General features: G+C 41.2%; 1 protein-coding gene across 1 annotated transcript in view; it reads right to left on the bottom strand.

Moving 5' to 3' along the window:
• Positions 1-14,277: 14,277 nt before the first annotated feature.
• Positions 14,278-16,758, bottom strand: part of LMO7 (LIM domain 7) — a 148,362-nt gene continuing 145,881 nt past the window's right edge. The window contains exon 33 of the mRNA XM_082221440.1: positions 14,278-15,044. Within this exon, the coding sequence (XP_082077566.1) occupies positions 15,022-15,044 (23 nt within the window). The 3' untranslated portion in view covers positions 14,278-15,021. The remainder of the gene's footprint in view (positions 15,045-16,758) is intronic.

Here is a 16,758-nt window from a genome sequence, read left to right on the forward strand (position 1 = left end):
GCGCGGCTTAGGGATTTTTTCTAAAAAAAGTTGTTCAGACCTTGCATGAAAATTCTTTTTCAATGATAAAAACCCATCTGTTTCCACCGAAAAACCTTTCAGGGGATCGTTTGCAACAGTTTGGCACCATTTTTGAGTGAATTCCAGAACGTCAGATTTTTGCTGAAATTGTGACCGCGCGGCTTAGGGATTTTTTCAAAAAAAAGTTGTTCAGACCTTGCGTGAAAATTCTTTTTCAATGATAAAAACCCATCTGTTTCCACCGAAAAACCTTTCAGGGGATCGTTTGCAACAGTTTGGCACCATTTTTGAGTGAATTCCAGAACGTCAGATTTTTGCTGAAATTGTGACCGCGCGGCTTAGGGATTTTTTCAAAAAAAAGTTGTTCAGACCTTGCGTGAAAATTCTTTTTCAATGATAAAAACCCATCTGTTTCCACCGAAAAACCTTTCAGGGGATCGTTTGCAACAGTTTGGCACCATTTTTGAGTGAATTCCAGAACGTCAGATTTTTGCTGAAATTGTGACCGCGCGGCTTAGGGATTTTTTCAAAAAAAAGTTGTTCAGACCTTGCGTGAAAATTCTTTTTCAATGATAAAAACCCATCTGTTTCCACCGAAAAACCTTTCAGGGGATCGTTTGCAACCGTTTGGCACCATTTTTGAGTGAATAACAGAACGTCAGATTTTTGCTGAAATTGTGACGGCGCGGCTTAGGGATTATTTCAAAAAAAAGTTGTTCAGACCTTGCGTGAAAATTCTTTTTCAATGATAAAAATCCATCTGTTTCCACCGAAAAACCTTTCAGGGGATCGTTTGCAACAGTTTGGCACCATTTTTGAGTGAATTGCAGAACGTCAGATTTTTGCTGAAATTTGACCGCGCGGCTTAGGGATTTTTTAAAAAAAAAGTTGTTCAGAACTTGCATGAAAATTCTTTTTCAATGATAAAAACCCATCTGTTTCCACCGAAAAACGTTTCAGGGGATCGTTTGCAACAGTTTGGCACCATTTTTGAGTGAATTCCAGAACGTCAGATTTTTGCTGAAATTGTGACCGCGCGGCTTAGGGATTTTTTCAAAAAAAAAGTTGTTCAGACCTTGCGTGAAAATTCTTTTCAATGATAAAAATCCATCTGTTTCCACCGAAAAACCTTTCAGGGGATCGTTTGCAACAGTTTGGCACCATTTTTGAGTGAATTCCAGAACGTCAGATTTTTGCTGAAATTGTGACCGCGCGGCTTAGGGATTTTTTCAAAAAAAAAGTTGTTCAGACCTTGCATGAAAATTCTTTTTCAATGATAAAAACCCATCTGTTTCCACCGAAAAACCTTTCAGGGGATCGTTTGGAACAGTTTAGCACCATTTTTGAGTGAATTGCAGAACGTCAGATTTTTGCTGAAATTGTGACCGCGCGGCTTAGGGATTTTTTCAAAAAAAAGTTGTTCAGAGGTCGAGGGCTAATTCTGTTTCCGATGATAAAAATCCATCTGTTTCCACCGAAAAACCTTCCAGGGGATCGTTTGCAACAGTTTGGCACCATTTTTGAGTGAATTCCAGAACGTCAGATTTTTGCTGAAATTTGACCGCGCGGCTTAGGGATTTTTTCAAAAAAAAGTTGTTCAGAACTTGCATGAAAATTCTTTTTCAATGATAAAAACCCATCTGTTTCCACCGATAAACCTTTCAGGGGATCGTTTGCAACAGTTTGGCACCATTTTTGAGTGAATTGCAGAACGTCAGATTTCTGATGAAATTGTGACAACGCGGCTTAGTGTTTTTTTTTTCAAAAAAAGGTGTTCAGAGGTCGAGGGCTAATTCTGTTTCCGATGATAAAAACCCATCTGTTTCCACCGAAAAAGCTTTCAGGGGATCATTTGCAACAGTTTGGCACCATTTCTGAGTGAATTGCAGAACGTCAGATTTTTTCTGAAATTGTGACCGCGCGGCTTAGGCTTTTTTTCAAAAAAATGTTTTTCAGACGTCGAGGCCTAATTCTGTTTCCGATGATAAAAACACATCTGTTTTCACCCAAAAAGTTTTCAGGGGATCGTTTGCAAGATTTTGGCACCATTTTTGAGTGAATTGCAGAACGTCACGTATTTGCTGAAATTGTGACCGCGCGGCTTTTTTTTTTAAAAAAAAAAAGTTGTTCAGAGTTCGAGGGCTAATTCTGTTTCCAACGATAAAAACCCATCTGTTTCCACCGAAAAATCTTTCAGGGGATCGTTTGCAACAGTTTGGCACCATTTTTGAGTGAATTGCAGAACGTCAGATTTTTTCTGAAATTGTGACCGGGCGGCTTAGGCTTTTTTTCAAAAAAAATGTTTTTCAGACGTCAAGGCCTAATTCTGTTTCCGATGATAAAAACATATCTGTTTCCATCGAAAAACTTTTCAGTAGATTGTTTAAAGAGTTTGGCACCGTTTTTCAGCGAATTGCAGAACATCAGATTTTGGCTGAAATTGTGACCGGGTGGCTTAGGGTTTTTTTTTTAAAAAAAAAAAAGTTCAGAGGTCCAGGGCTAATTCTGTTTCCGATGATAAAAACCCATCTGTTTCCATGGAAAAAGCTTTCAGGGGATCATTTGCAACAGTATGGCACCATTTTTGAGTGAATTGCAGAACGTCAGATTTTTTCTGAAATTGTGACCGCGCGGCTTAGGCTTTTTTTAAAAAAAAGTTGTTCAGAGGTCGAGGGCTAATTCTGTTTCTGATGATAAAAACCCAAATGTTTCCACCGAAAAAGCTTTCAGGGGATCGTGTAAAGAGTTTGGCACCGTTTTTCAGCGAATTGCAGAACGTCAGAATTTGGCTGAAATTGTGACCAGGTGGATTAAAGTTTTTTTCAAAAAAAAAAGGTGTTCAGAGGTCGAGGTCTAATTCTATTTCCGATGATAAAAACCCATCTGTTTCCTCCGAAAGAGCTGTGAGGGGATCGTTTCAGGGGTTTGGCACCATTTTTCAGCGAATTGCAGAACCTCAGATTTTGGCTGAAATTGTGACCGCGCGGCTTAGGGTTATTTAAAAAAAAAGTAGTTCAGAGGTCGATGGCTAATTCTGTTTCCGATGATAAAAACCCATCTGTTTCCACCGAAAGAGCTGTCAGGGGATCGTTTGCAACAGTTTGGCACCATTTTTGAGTGAATTGCAGAACGTCACATATTTGCTGAAATTGTGACCGCGCAGCTTAGGGTTTTTTTCGAAAAAAAAGTTGTTCAGAGGTCAAGGGCTAATTCTGTTTCCAATGATAAAAACCCATCTGTTTCCACCGAAAAAGCTTTCAGGGTATCATTTGCAACAGTTTGGCACCATTTTTGAGTGAATTGCAGAACGTCAGATTTCTGATGAAATTGTGACCACGCGGCTTAGGGTTTTTTTTTCTTCAAAAAAAGGTGTTCAGAGGTCGAGGGCTAATTCTGTTTCCGATTATAAAAACCCATCTGTTTCCACCGAAAAAGCTTTCAGGGGATCGTTTGCAAGAGTTTGGCACCATTTTTGAGCGAATCGCAGAACGTCAGATTTTGCCTAAAATTGTGACCGCGCGGCTTAGGGTTTTTTTTTTTTTGTTGTTTTTTTTGAAAAGAAAAGGTTGTTCAGAGGTCGAGGGCTAATTCTGTTTCCAATGATAAAAACGCATCTGTTTCCACCGAAAAACCTTTCAGGGGATCATTTGTAACATTTGGCACCAATTTGAGTGAATTGCAGAACGTCAGATTTTTAATGAAATTGTGACTGCGCGGCTTGAGTTTTTTTTCAAAAAAATGTTGTTCAGAGGTCGAGGGCTAATTCTGTTTCCGATGATAAAAGCCCATCTGTTTCCACCGAAAAAGTTTTCAGTGGATCATTTGCAACAGTTTGGCACCATTTTCAAGTGAATTGCAGAACGTCAGATTTTTGCTGAAATTGTGACCGCACGGCTTAGGGTTTTTTTTAAAAAAAAGTTGTTCAGAGGTCGAGGGCTAATTCTGTTTCTGATGATAAAAGCCCATCTGTTTCCACCGAAAAAGCTTTCAGGGTATCGTTTGCGACAGTTTGGCACCATTTTCAAGTGAATTGCAGAACGTCAGATTTTTGCTGAAATTGTGACCGCACGGCTTAGGGTTTTTTTCTAAAAAAAAGTTGTTCAGAGGTCGAGGGCTAATTCTGTTTCCGATGATAAAAGCCCATCTGTTTCCACCGAAAAAGCTTTCAGGGGATCCTTTGCTACAGTTTCGCACCATTTTTGAGTGAATTGCAGAACGTCAGATTTTTACTGAAATTGTGACCGCGCAGCTTAGGGTTTTTTTCAAAAAAAAGTTGTTCAGCGGTCGAGGGCTAATTCTGTTTCCAATAATAAAAGCCCATCTGTTTCCACCGAAAAAGCTTTCAGGGGATCGTTTGCAACAGTTTGGCCCCATTTTCAAGTGAATTGCATAACATCAGATTTTTGCTGAAATTGTGACCGCGCGGCTTAGGGTTTTTTTCAAAAAAAGTTCAGAGCTCGAGGGCTAATTCTGTTTCCAATGATAAAAACCCATCTGTTTCCACAGGAAAGAGCTGTGAGGGGGTCGTTTCAAGAATTTGGCACCATTTTTCAGCGAATTGCAGAACGTCAAATTTTGGCTGAAATTGTGACCGCGCGGCGTAGGCTTTTTTTCAAAAAAATGTTTTTCAGACGCCGAGGCCTAATTCTGTTTCCGATGATAAAAGCCCATCTGTTTCCACCGAAAAAGCTTTCAGGGTATCGTTTGCAACAGTTTGGCACCATTTTCAAGTGAATTGCAGAACGTCAGATTTTTGCTGAAATTGTGACCACACGGCTTAGGGTTTTTTTCAAAAAAAAAGTTGTTCAGAGGTCGAGGGCTAATTATGTTTCCAATGATAAATACCCATCTGTTTCCACTGAAAGAGCTGTGAGGGGATCGTTTCAAGAGTTTGGCACCATTTTTCAGCAAAATTCCAGAACATCAGATTTTGGCTGAAATTGTGACCGCGCAGCTTAGGGTTTTTTCCAAAAAAAAGTTGTTCAGAGGTCGAGGGCTAATTCTGTTTCCGATGATAAAAACCCATCTGTTTCCACCGAAAAACCTTTCAGGGGATCGTTTGCAACAGTTTGGCACCATTTTTGAGCGAATTGCAGAACGTCAGATTTTGGCTGAAATTGTGACCGGGTGGGTTAGCGTTTTTTTCAAAAAAAAGTTGTTCAGACGTCGAGCTCTAATTCTGTTTCCGATGATAAAAAACCCCTCTGTTTCCACTGAAAAACCTTTCAGGGGATCTTTTGTAACACTTTGGCACCAATTTTGAGTGTATTGCAGAACGTCAGATTTTTTCTGAAATTGTGACCGCGCGGCTTCGGGTTTTTTTCAAAAAAAAGTTGTTCAGAGGTCGAGGGCTAATTCTGTTCCCGATGATAGAAACCCATCTGTTTCCACTGAAAAAGCTTTCAGGGGATCGTTTGCAACAGTTTGGCACCATTTTTGAGTGAATTGTAGAAGTACAATATTTGCTGAAATTGTGACCGCGCGGCTTTGGGTTTTTTTTTTCTTCAAAAGTTGTTCAGAGTTCGAGGGCTAATTCTGTTTCCGATGATAAAAACCCATCTGTTTCCACCGAAAAAGCTTTCAAGGGATCGTTTGCAACAGTTTGGCACCATTTTTGAGTGAATTGCAGAACGTCAGATTTTTGCTGAAATTGTGACCGCACGGCTTATGGGTTTTTTTTCAAAAAAAAAGTTGTTCAGAGGTCTAGGGCTAATTCTGTTTCCGATGATAAAAACCCATCTGTTTCCACGGAAAGAGCTGTCAGGGGATCGTTTGCAACAGTTTGGCACCATTTTTGAGTGAATTGCAGAACGTCAGATTTTGGCTGAAATTGTGACCGCGCGGCTTAGGGTTTTTCTAAAAAAAAGTTTTTCAGAGGTCGAGGGCTAATTCTGTTTCCGATGATAAAAGCCCATCTGTTTCCACCAAAAAAGCTTTCAGGGGATCCTTTGCTACAGTTTCACACCATTTTTGAGTGAATTCCAGAACGTCAGATTTCTGCTGAAATTGTGACCGCGCGGCTTAGGGTTATTTCAAAAAAAAGTAGTTAAGAGGTCGATGGCTAATTCTGTTTCCGATGATAAAAACCCATCTGTTTCCACGGAAAGAGCTGTCAGGGGATCGTTTGCAACAGTTTGGCACCATTTTTGAGCGAATTGCAGAACGTCACATATTTGCTGAAATTGTGACCGCGCGGCTTAGGGTTTTTTTTCGAAAAAAAGTTGTTCAGAGGTCAAGGGCTAATTCTGTTTCCAATGATAAAAACCCAAATGTTTCCACCGAAAAAGCTTTCAGGGTATCATTTGCAACAGTTTGGCACCATTTTTGAGTGAATTGCAGAACGTCAGTTTTCTGATGAAATTGTGACCATGCGGCTTAGGGTTTTTTTTTTCAAAAAAAGGTGTTCAGAGGTCGAGGGCTAATTCTGTTTCCGATGATAAAAACCCATCTGTTTCCACCAAAAAAACTTTCAGGGGATCGTTTGCAAGAGTTTGGCACCATTTTTGAGCGAATCGCAGAACGTCAGATTTTGCCTAAAATTGTGACCGCGCGGTTTAGGGTTTTTTTTTGAAAAAAAAAGGTTGTTCAGAGGTCGAGGGCTAATTCTGTTTCCAATGATAAAAACGCATCTGTTTCCACCGAAAAACCTTTCAGGGGATCATTTACAACATTTTGGCACCATTTTTGAGTGAATTGCAGAACGTCAGATTTTTTCTGAAATTGTGACCGCGCGGCTTAGGGTTTTTTCCCAAAAAAAGTTGTTCAGAGGTCGAGGGCTAATTATGTTTCCGATGATAAAAGCCCATCTGTTTCCACCCAAAAAGCTTTCAGGGGATCCTTTGCTACAGTTTCGCATCATTTTTGAGTGAATTGTAGAACATCAGATTTCTGCTTAAATTTTTTTCAAAAAATGTTGTTCAGAGGTCGAGGGCTAATTCTGTTTCCGATGATAAAAACCCATCTGTTTCCACGGAAAGAGCTGTGAGGGGATCGTTTCAAGAGTTTGGCACCATTTTTCAGCGAATTGCCGAACGTCAGATTTTCGCTGAAATTGTGACTGCGCAGCTTAGGGTTTTTTCCAAAAAAAAGTTGTTCAGAGGTCGAGGGCTAATTCTGTTTCCGATGATAAAAGCCCATCTGTTTCCACCGAAAAAGCTTTCAGGGGATCCTTTGCTACAGTTTCGCACCATTTTTGAGTGAATTGTAGAACGTCAGATTTCTGCTGAAATTGTGACCACGCGGCTTAGGTGTTTTTTTCAAAAAATGTTGTTCAGTCGTCTAGTGCTAATTCTGTTCCCGATGATAAAAACCCATCTGTTTCCACCGAAAAGCTTTCAGGGGATCGTTTGCAACAGTTTGGCACCATTTTTGAGTGAACTGCAGAACGTCAGATTTTTTCTGAAATTGTGACCGGGCGGCTTAGGCTTTTTTTCAAAAAAAGGTTTTTCGGACATCGAGGCCTAATTCTGTTTCCAATGAAAAAAACCCATCTGTTTCCATCAAAAAACTTTTCAGTAGATCGTTTAAAGAGTTTGGCACCGTTTTTCACCGAATTGCAGAACGTCAGAATTTGGCTGAAATTGTGACCAGGTGGCTTAATGTTTTTTTCAAAAAAAAAGGTTGTTCAGAGGTCGAGGTCTAATTCTGTTTCCGATGATAAAAACCCATCTGTTTCCACCGAAAAAGCTTTCAGGGGATCGTTTGCAACAGTTTGGCACCATTTTTGAGTGAATTGCAGAACGTCAGATTTTTGCTGAAATTGTGACCGCGCGGCTTAGGGTTTTTTTCAAAAAAAAGTTATTCAGAGGTCGACGGCTAATTCTGTTTCCGATGATAAAAACCCAAATGTTTCCACCGAAAAAGCTTTCAGGGGATCCTTTGCTACAGTTTCGCACCATTTTTGAGTGAATTGTAGAACGTCAGATTTCTGCTGAAATTGTGACCGCGCGGCTTAGGTTTTTTTTTCAAAAAATGTTGTTCAGTCGTCTAGTGCTAATTCTGTTCCCGATGATAAAAACCCATCTGTTTCCACCGAAAAGCTTTCAGGGGATCGTTTGCAACAGTTTGGCACGATTTTTGAGTGAATTGCAGAACGTCAGATTTTTTCTGAAATTGTGACCGCGCGGCTTAGGCTTTTCTTCAAAAAAAAGTTTTTCAGACGTCGAGGCCTAATTCTGTTTCCGATGATAAAAACCCATCTGTTTCCATCGAAAAACTTTTCAGTAGATCGTTTAAAGAGTTTGGCACCGTTTTTCAGCGAATTGCAGAACGTCAGATTTTGGCTGAAATTGTGACCGGGTGGCTTAGGGGGTTTTTTTAAAAAAAAAAGTTGTTCAGAGGTCGAGGGCTAATTCTGTTTCCGATGATAAAAACCCATCTGTTTCCACCGAAAAATCTTTCAGGGGATTGTTTGCAAGAGTTTGGCACCTATTTTTAGCGAATTGCAGAACGTCAGATTTTGGCTGAAATTGTGACCGCGCGGCTTAGGCTTTTTTTCAAAAAAAATGTTTTTCAGACCTCGAGGCCTAATTCTGTTTCCGATGATAAAAGCCCATCTGTTTCCACCGAAAAAGCTTTCAAGGGATCGTTTGCAACAGTTTGGCACCATTTTCGAGTTAATTGCAGAACGTCAGATTTTTGCTGAAATTGTGAATCACCTGGAAGAATTTCTAAGCAGATCCTAAACAGACCCTGCTAATAAACCCACCAGATGGGATATGAACCCCTGGGAAATAGGATTTGCAGAAGGAAATAGGCCCCTTGATTCCATCCAACAGGATGGTTCTCATCAGAAGCACCAATGCCTTCCCTTCCTTCTAACAACAGCAAAAGAAAAACTTCTGTCTAGAGATGCTTAGAAACCAAAGGCCAGTTTATACAACCAGTAGAAAAACTGGGCTGTACAACTTCAGGCTGCAGGTAGCAAGGGTGTATTGCATGTTCACAACCCCTGCTCACAGACAACTAACATGACAGGGACAGTTTTCTTCCACCACCTTCTCCCCAACAAACTTTCTTCTTCTATGAGTAGCACTTACCATTATGGTGCAGCAAGCATTCAGATATTAAAATCTTGTGTTTGATCTGATGATAGAAAAATGGTTCTAGGTTTCATCACTTCATATTTTCTGGAACAGCTGAAAATTCCTAAAGTGGTACAATTTAGGCAGAGGTGCCTAGCGGGTGGGGGGAGCTAAGATTTACTGCATTATTAAAAAGCTGATGGAACTAGACCTTTCTTCTACCATCTGTGACTGGATTAAAGACTTTCTGAGGACACAAACAGTGAGGATTGGGCCTGTTACATCTACGTCCCTGAAGCTCAGCATTGGCACCCCGCAGGGATGTGTGCTGAATCCCTATCTGTACTTGTATACATATGACTGTATTTCATCTGATCCATCCACTGTAATCATTAAGTTTGCAGATGATACTACCATAATGGGTCTAATTACAGGTGGAGATGAATCAGCGTACAGGGGGGAGGTTCAAAAAGTATCTACATGGTGCTTAGAGAATAACTTGCACCTAAATATTAGCAAGACAAAGGAGATGGTGTTGGACTTTCAGAGGAAGAGAGGGGAACTAGCCCCGTTGTATATCGGGGGGGGGGGGTTGTGTGGAGAGAGTCTCCTCCTTTAAATTCCTGGGAGTTTACCTTGGTGAAGACCTGACTTGGAAAAACAATAAAACTCAGGTGGTTAGGAAGGCCCAACAGCGACTCCATTTTCTCAGGGTCTTGCGAAAGAACAATGTTAAACAACAATTGATGACCTCCTTCTACTGGTCCACAATAGAAAGTGTCCTCTCATATTGTATCACAGCGTGGTACGTTGGCTTGACAGCCACGGACAGAAAGTCTTTACAGAGGGTGGTGAACACAGTACATGATATCATGGGCTGTCCCCTGAGCCCACTAGATGACATCGCAAGGGATCATTGCCTTAGGAGAGCGAGAAAAATTCTCATGGACGATTCACACCCCGGCCAGCACCTCTTTAATCTTCTGCCCTCAGGCAGGAGATATAGAAATATAATCAGTCGTACCAACAAGCTAGAAAACAGTTTCTATCTGTGGGCTGTTAGGCTGCTGAACGGAAAATAATATAGTGCAACTGACTTTCGGGGTTGGTGTGTTGTGCGACAAGCACACAGAGTGCAATCAGATTGATGCAGTTTGGTATGTTATTTTCACTAATGTAAGTGTTTGGGGTTTTGTTTTGTTTTTGCACATTTTAAATATATGCAATTTGGTTTTACACATTACTTGGCTGGACAGCTGACTTGAAAAATTCAGAGAACTGCACATATTTTCTCAGAAATGATGACTTAGGTAGGTTCACCTTTAAATGCAAATTGAATCAATTTTCTCCCCCACCCGTGGAGAAAGTGCAGACATGGAAACAACATTTATCAGTGGCTGCTAGCTAAATAAAACACCCAAGTTTAAAAGGCAATAATTTCTAGAGTTGCCACCCCCTGCCATTGCAGCAAGTGTCTTTACTACTTTTTGTGTTACTTTTGTTCTTATTGTAATTATGTTGTAATCTCCATTTCCCACTTTTAGATGACAAAAAGGTAAAGGTAGAGGGAAACTGACTAAGAGGGGAATGTGAGAACTGACCTTCAGGCATGCTTTTAAAGCCCCGTGATGGCCTGTTGGCTTGAGACATCAAACTGATTGAGAATGCAGTGTTGGACGATGACTTTTTGCCTGAGGAGAACAATTTACATAATATACAGCAGGGCTGTCCAGCTTCCAAGAGACTGTGATCTACAACCACTATAAAAAAGCTGGCAGTGATCCACTCAGAGTTGGACAGCCCTGATATACAGATTGCGGTGCGGGCAGCATGAAAAATTCAACCGCTCCCATCTTCTCAGCCAAATACCCTCTCAAGTTGTTCTCCTCATCCAGCTCTCTGGGCCTTGTTTGTGTGTTGGAGATGGACTCAGACGAGCCAACAGGAACGGAGCTCAGGTGTATTTATCACCTTTGGCCCCTGGGGCATGAGAGGTTAATTACCATTTTGTTTGCAAGACATCGGCTGTTGCTTTTTATTTGTACAAACCTGTTTGAACACCATTCAAAAAAAGAAGGAAAAAACCCACTATCACGGATACATCCCTAGGAGCACTTATCTGGCTCAGATCTGCAAATTGTCCCTAGCAGCTGATTAGCTCATTCACAGGAACGTAAGAAGAGCTTGCTTGGTCATCCCAGTTGCTTATCTTGTCCAGCAACCTTGTTCGGCCCAGGATACCTGAAGAAGTGTCTCCACCACCATCATTCAGCCTGGACACTAGGGTCCATTTCTGAGGGCCTTCTGGCGGTTCCCTCCCTGCGAGAAGTGAGGTTAGAGGGAACCAGGCTGAGGGCCTTCTCGGTGGTGGCGCCTGCCCTGTGGAACACCCTCCCATCAGATGTCAAGGAAATAAAGAACTACCTGACTTTTAGAAGACATCTGAAGGCAGCCTTGTTTAGGGAAGTTTTTAATGTTTGCTGTTTTATCGTGTTTTTAATATTCTGTTGGGAGCCGCTCAGGGTGGCTGGGGAAACCCAGCCAGATGGGTGGGGTATAAAAAATAAATTATTATTACTTTATTATTATCACATGGGCCAACTAGACATGATAGCTAGTAGCCATTGATATGCTCCACTAAAATTATCCAAGTCGGTGGCCATCACAACATCTTGTTGGGGGGCAAAAACCATAGTTCAACTATGCTTCATTATGTCTGTCCTGAAGAGAGGTGCCAACTTACGAGGGTTATGGGGGGGCAACGCCACAAGCGTGATGCTGCGACGTCGCCATTTCGTGTGCATGACGTCAGGCATTGAGAGGAGCCAGAGCTGCGCGCGCTTTGGGAAGGTGGTGAGAAGGTTCTTAGACCCCAGAGTATCATGTCTCTCCCCCTAAGCCAGGCAGAAGTTTCCAGGGCTTTGGGAAGGAGGTGCCAGGCCTCTGACAGGATGCTGAAGCCTTCCTGCCTCCTTCCCAAAGCTCTGTGCTTGGGGAACATCGGGGGGGGGGGCTGTTAGACTGCAGTTCTGTTCCACCTTTAGAACAGGCATGTGGAGTTGTTTTTTGTCACATGTCTGTTTACTTCCAGCACAGTCTGCTGGGAACTTCCATTGTAGATTGCTTTTGCTGCACTGCTGTTTTGCTTGGACACAAAGGGAAGGCAGACATGTTTTTCTTTTGTCCCACTGCTGGATAAATGCTGTAAATATGCTTACATATGCCTCTGTCCGCTATTTCTGTTGCAAAGAGTTCTTCTCTCTGCTGGATTGCGTGCTCAGTCTCTAAAGGCTTCTGAGGCTTGAGTCGCAGTTTTGATGCTGCTCCGAGAACCCGAGTTTTGCCTCACTGCTGGCTGGTGGGCTGGAGCCAGCTGGGGGCCTGCTAAATGCCCCCATCTCCCCGGCAGCATCTCAACAAGCCCTACTCCAAAAAATATGGGGGGGGGACTCTTGGCACCTTGAAGCCGGTGCCCCAGTCCTGAATCTTCCAACAGTCAGTGTCACTGAATGTCCCCAAGATCTTATGTTATGAAAGAGGGTTCATTTCTTTTGATTAGGACACACTAGTTACCCAAAGTTTAGGTAACAGTTTTATTTTTAAATATTCCTGCACTAAGCTCTAATGATAGCCCAGAATTTAGATTATTCTTTGACAACCTCACCATACCTATTTTCACTTTTTCCGAAGGTAAAGCAACTGCCTTGTATCTCAGAGTGGCTGTCTTGGAGTCTGTTCCAATGCTTTGAAATTCTCCACGTGCAATAATCCTATGGAAAAATCCATGTGGCAAAAATGTTGCATAAACCAGCACGGCCACATTGACAAAAGATGTTGTAAGAGTCCAAACACAGGGAAGCGTTTGGCTTCTGATATTAAGAAAGGGGTTTAGGATCATTTGCATGATTACAAAACACGACATTCTCACATCAATTGCATTTAAAGACTGCCATCTTGTGTTTAAAAATATTTTTGTTTTATTAGAAGATCCAGGTTTTATACTCTGCTTTTGAAAACTCCACACTATGTGGGTATCATTTTGAAATACGTCACAAGTACTGACACCCTGAAATCTATCTGTGCTTTTTTTCTCCCTGAGATCAAGAGAAGCTTTAGTGGGATTTTAGTTGGGAAAATGGCATAAGAAAAATTATTGCCAGGTGATGAAGTGGCTAGGAGTGGTGGTTTTCTTTTTCTTTTTTTAATGATATTTATTGAGAATTTAAAATTACAGAGAAAGGAGGAGTGGTGGTTTTCTTTACTTCTAGCTGCCTCTCTGAAGCCCCACAGCTGGCGCAGCTGTGGTTGAAACATGCAAAAGGGAGGAATAATTCAAAATTTCTGCAGCAGAAAATGCATTTTGGATGAATGCATTGGGAAGGCAAGTCTGTACAAAGCATCAGCCTAATCTGGTGTTATGAAATGTTTCTTTAAAAAAAGAGCAATGTTCCAGGTAAGATGACTTTGAAGGTGCAGGTTTGTCAATCAACAGTCTCCTTGGCAAGACACTTTGCTGCACTGTTAAGCAAGCAGCAAAGCACAAACCTAAAAAAGCAGTAAAAACACAAACAAACAAAAACAATATACCAGAAAAAGCACCAGAGTAAGTTATTTACCAAACAGATAATTACCAAAATTTCAGCCCTCCAGCAGGGAGCTGAGATGGATATACACCCAGTGCTTGAGCCAAAGTCCACCTACAGTTGTAATCAACAAATCTGTGGCCAATTTTTATCCCAGATCATTGTCTTGTCAAGTTTGTTCCTTTATACCAGGGACGTCCAACTCCCAAGAGACTGCAATCCACTCACAGAATAAAAAACTGGCAGTGATCTACCCCTTTTTTGGGGGGGGTCAGGTCAAAGGTGCTGAGCTCTCTTTTTTGTAGGGAGGAAAGTCAAAGTTATTAACCTTTTTTAGAGGGGCAGGACAGCCTCACAGCGAAAACTCCGTCTTCTGTTCTAGCGATCTTGAGTGAATGGAGGAGGGGTCAGGGCCGAATGCTCCCCCGCTAAGGAAAAAGAACCTGCGATCGACTGCGATCTGCCAAAACCTCACGGGGATCGACCAGTCAATCACGGTCGACCGGTTGGACACCCCTGCTTTACAACATAGCTATTGCCTATGCACAGGGGTGCTGGAACTGATCTCGCAATTGAATTGTATCAGAGTTCACAGACATTTTCCTGCAGGGCTTCTTCCTTCTAGACGGAAAAATAAAGAATGCAAGCAGTTCAAGTGCAGTATCAGCAACTTTATTTACAAATACAAAATAAGTCAACAGAAGGGGGGAAATGCTCAGTCTTATTAACTTGTTTGAGGTGCAAGTAGAGTTACATTTCTCAAACATGAAAAGAAAGAACGCCTCAGAAATAATTTCCCCGATTGGCTATAACTATTAAAGCACAATGAAATAGTGAATCCCAGGCAAAACAGACTGAAGTTTACATTTTAGTTTTAAAAACGATAATATTACTTAAGCTTAGTAACTCAAATATAGACAGCAGCCACCTGTATGTCTTTGAATGCAATTTCATAATATCCTGCAGAACTTGATAGCATATACATCAGATGTAGAAACTGCGGTTACGAATACATACTTGTTATTTCAGTAATGCTCATTTAAGAACATTAAAAAGCCTCCTCATATATGATTGGAAAATTAAAGCTATTTCCTCGCAAGTCTCCAACATTTTTAAATTACCCAATTAAATGTTTTTCTCCCTTTTGTATGTGTGTGTAGATATATATAAGGATGGAATTATACATTGAACTTAAAGCACTCTGTTTTATTTATTTGTGATTACCTTCTCATAAATAGCTCCATATAAGTATAATAAAAGATACCATGAATTTTCTACATGAGCTAGACAGGCAAAAATATTTTTAAAAAACCACACACACAAAATATATTTATAGATCTACAGCAGCAGCTTCCTCCTCTATCTGTAGCAGTGGTTTCATATTAAGGCTTCTATCACATAATGGTTGGCTGTCCAGCTGTTTAAAATAAGAGGAAAGAGAAGAATTAATTAATGCAAGGGTTCAGGAAGATAAAAACATCTCCACTGCAAACTGCTTTCTTAAAATCCACAAATATTTCTTGCATTCTGCTTAATTGCGCTAACAACATCCAAACTGTTCTGGAAAAGTAAGGTAGCTTGGGGCTAGAACCTTGAGAATTTCATTTTCAAGCTCTCATAATGAGATCCCCCAACAAGTTGAATGAACTAGCACTCTTAAGTGCCATTGGATTTTCACAAGGCCAGCAGAAGGAGCTCTTGTAACAAAAGTTTACTCATGAGCCAACAAATGGGCAGAAAAGGAGGGGGAGACTTGGAGAGAGAGAGACTTGAAGCTACCGCAAGTTAGTAGCTGCCTGGAATTGTGGAAAGTTACAGTCAGGTTCCAATGAGCATTTCTCTCCTGATACATAGGAGAGAAGAAGAATTTCCATGAGCATCACAGCAGGAAAAAGGGTTAATCTCTCCTTCCACATCCACTGTGTTCCCAGTGCTGCTCAGAGCTACTCACATTAAAATGTTACAAAAGTGCATGAAAGTATTTAACATAATATGATATCTATTTTGGCCCTTAGAAGACCAGGACAACATGACTAGCCCTTTAAAGGGACTCAAATAATGACAACAGCAACGATAACGACAGGCGTGTTCTTAATGGCATCCCAAAATATACTGAGGATAGAAGAGGGTGAAAAGTCTAAGGGCATGTGCCCATGATGATTTGGCATCAAATTTAAACACCTACACTGGTTATGATGTTCGACTGCACTAAGAATGATTTTCCTCAGCTTTTCCTTCCACATCAACAATTGCAAAAGTTCACATAACCAAAATGAGGGGCTAGAAAAACTGGAGTCTTAGGCATGAAACCACTGGGCAGATATTTTGGCTACAGGTTAATGCTGCCATGCACATCTGGGCACTTTAAAGGTGTCTGAAGCAGCCTCCACTGTGATTGGAAGAGTCTTACAGTACGGAAAGCCAGACAACCAGTCCCTATAATCTTATGTGGGCTAGCAAGCAAGCAAGATGGGTGGAAGTATCCCACTACAGGGCTGGATGCAGACAGAAGTCCTGAACCCCTGAATTTGGAGTCACCTATAGGCATTTTGAGAAGAGCAGAAGCTGAGAGCAGCAGGGAGTCTAAAAAGGCAGGGATGTGGATTAACATAAAAAAGCAGATTAATATAAAAAAGCAAGATTATAAGGAAAAACCCAAATAGGAACACAAAAGCTACCTTGACAGGACATGTTAAGTCAAGAAAGCATTTTCAAGTTTCCTTCCTACTCAGATGTTTCAAGAAAATGAAACATCTAAAGATGTGAATTGGCTCCACGGAAAAGCATTGCATTTCAAGTGGCACCAAGGTGATATGAATATTACGTCTGTGTTATTAGATATGCAAAGGCTCATTTACACAGAAAGCTAATCCCCTGATGTTGCAGTCATTGCGTGAGGAACTATTTCCAAACAAGGCTGAGATCTGCGTTAGGACACTTCTGTAACTCATGGTGCTTTGCTAAGGGGCTCACTCTGCTCTTGCCAAAGTCCCTGGAAGAGACAAGGTAACATCAACCTACACTGGATTTCTTGCTGGGGAACCTTCCAAATATCATGCATGGATAGGCCACTAACTCTTCAAAGCCTCATACTTCAAAAGAAACCTAGATAGGCTACACTAGTAAAAGTA

The sequence above is a fragment of the Podarcis vaucheri genome (assembly GCF_965113315.1).
Source record: "Podarcis vaucheri genome assembly, chromosome: 4".
NCBI classification, from domain to species: Eukaryota; Metazoa; Chordata; class Lepidosauria; order Squamata; family Lacertidae; genus Podarcis; species Podarcis vaucheri.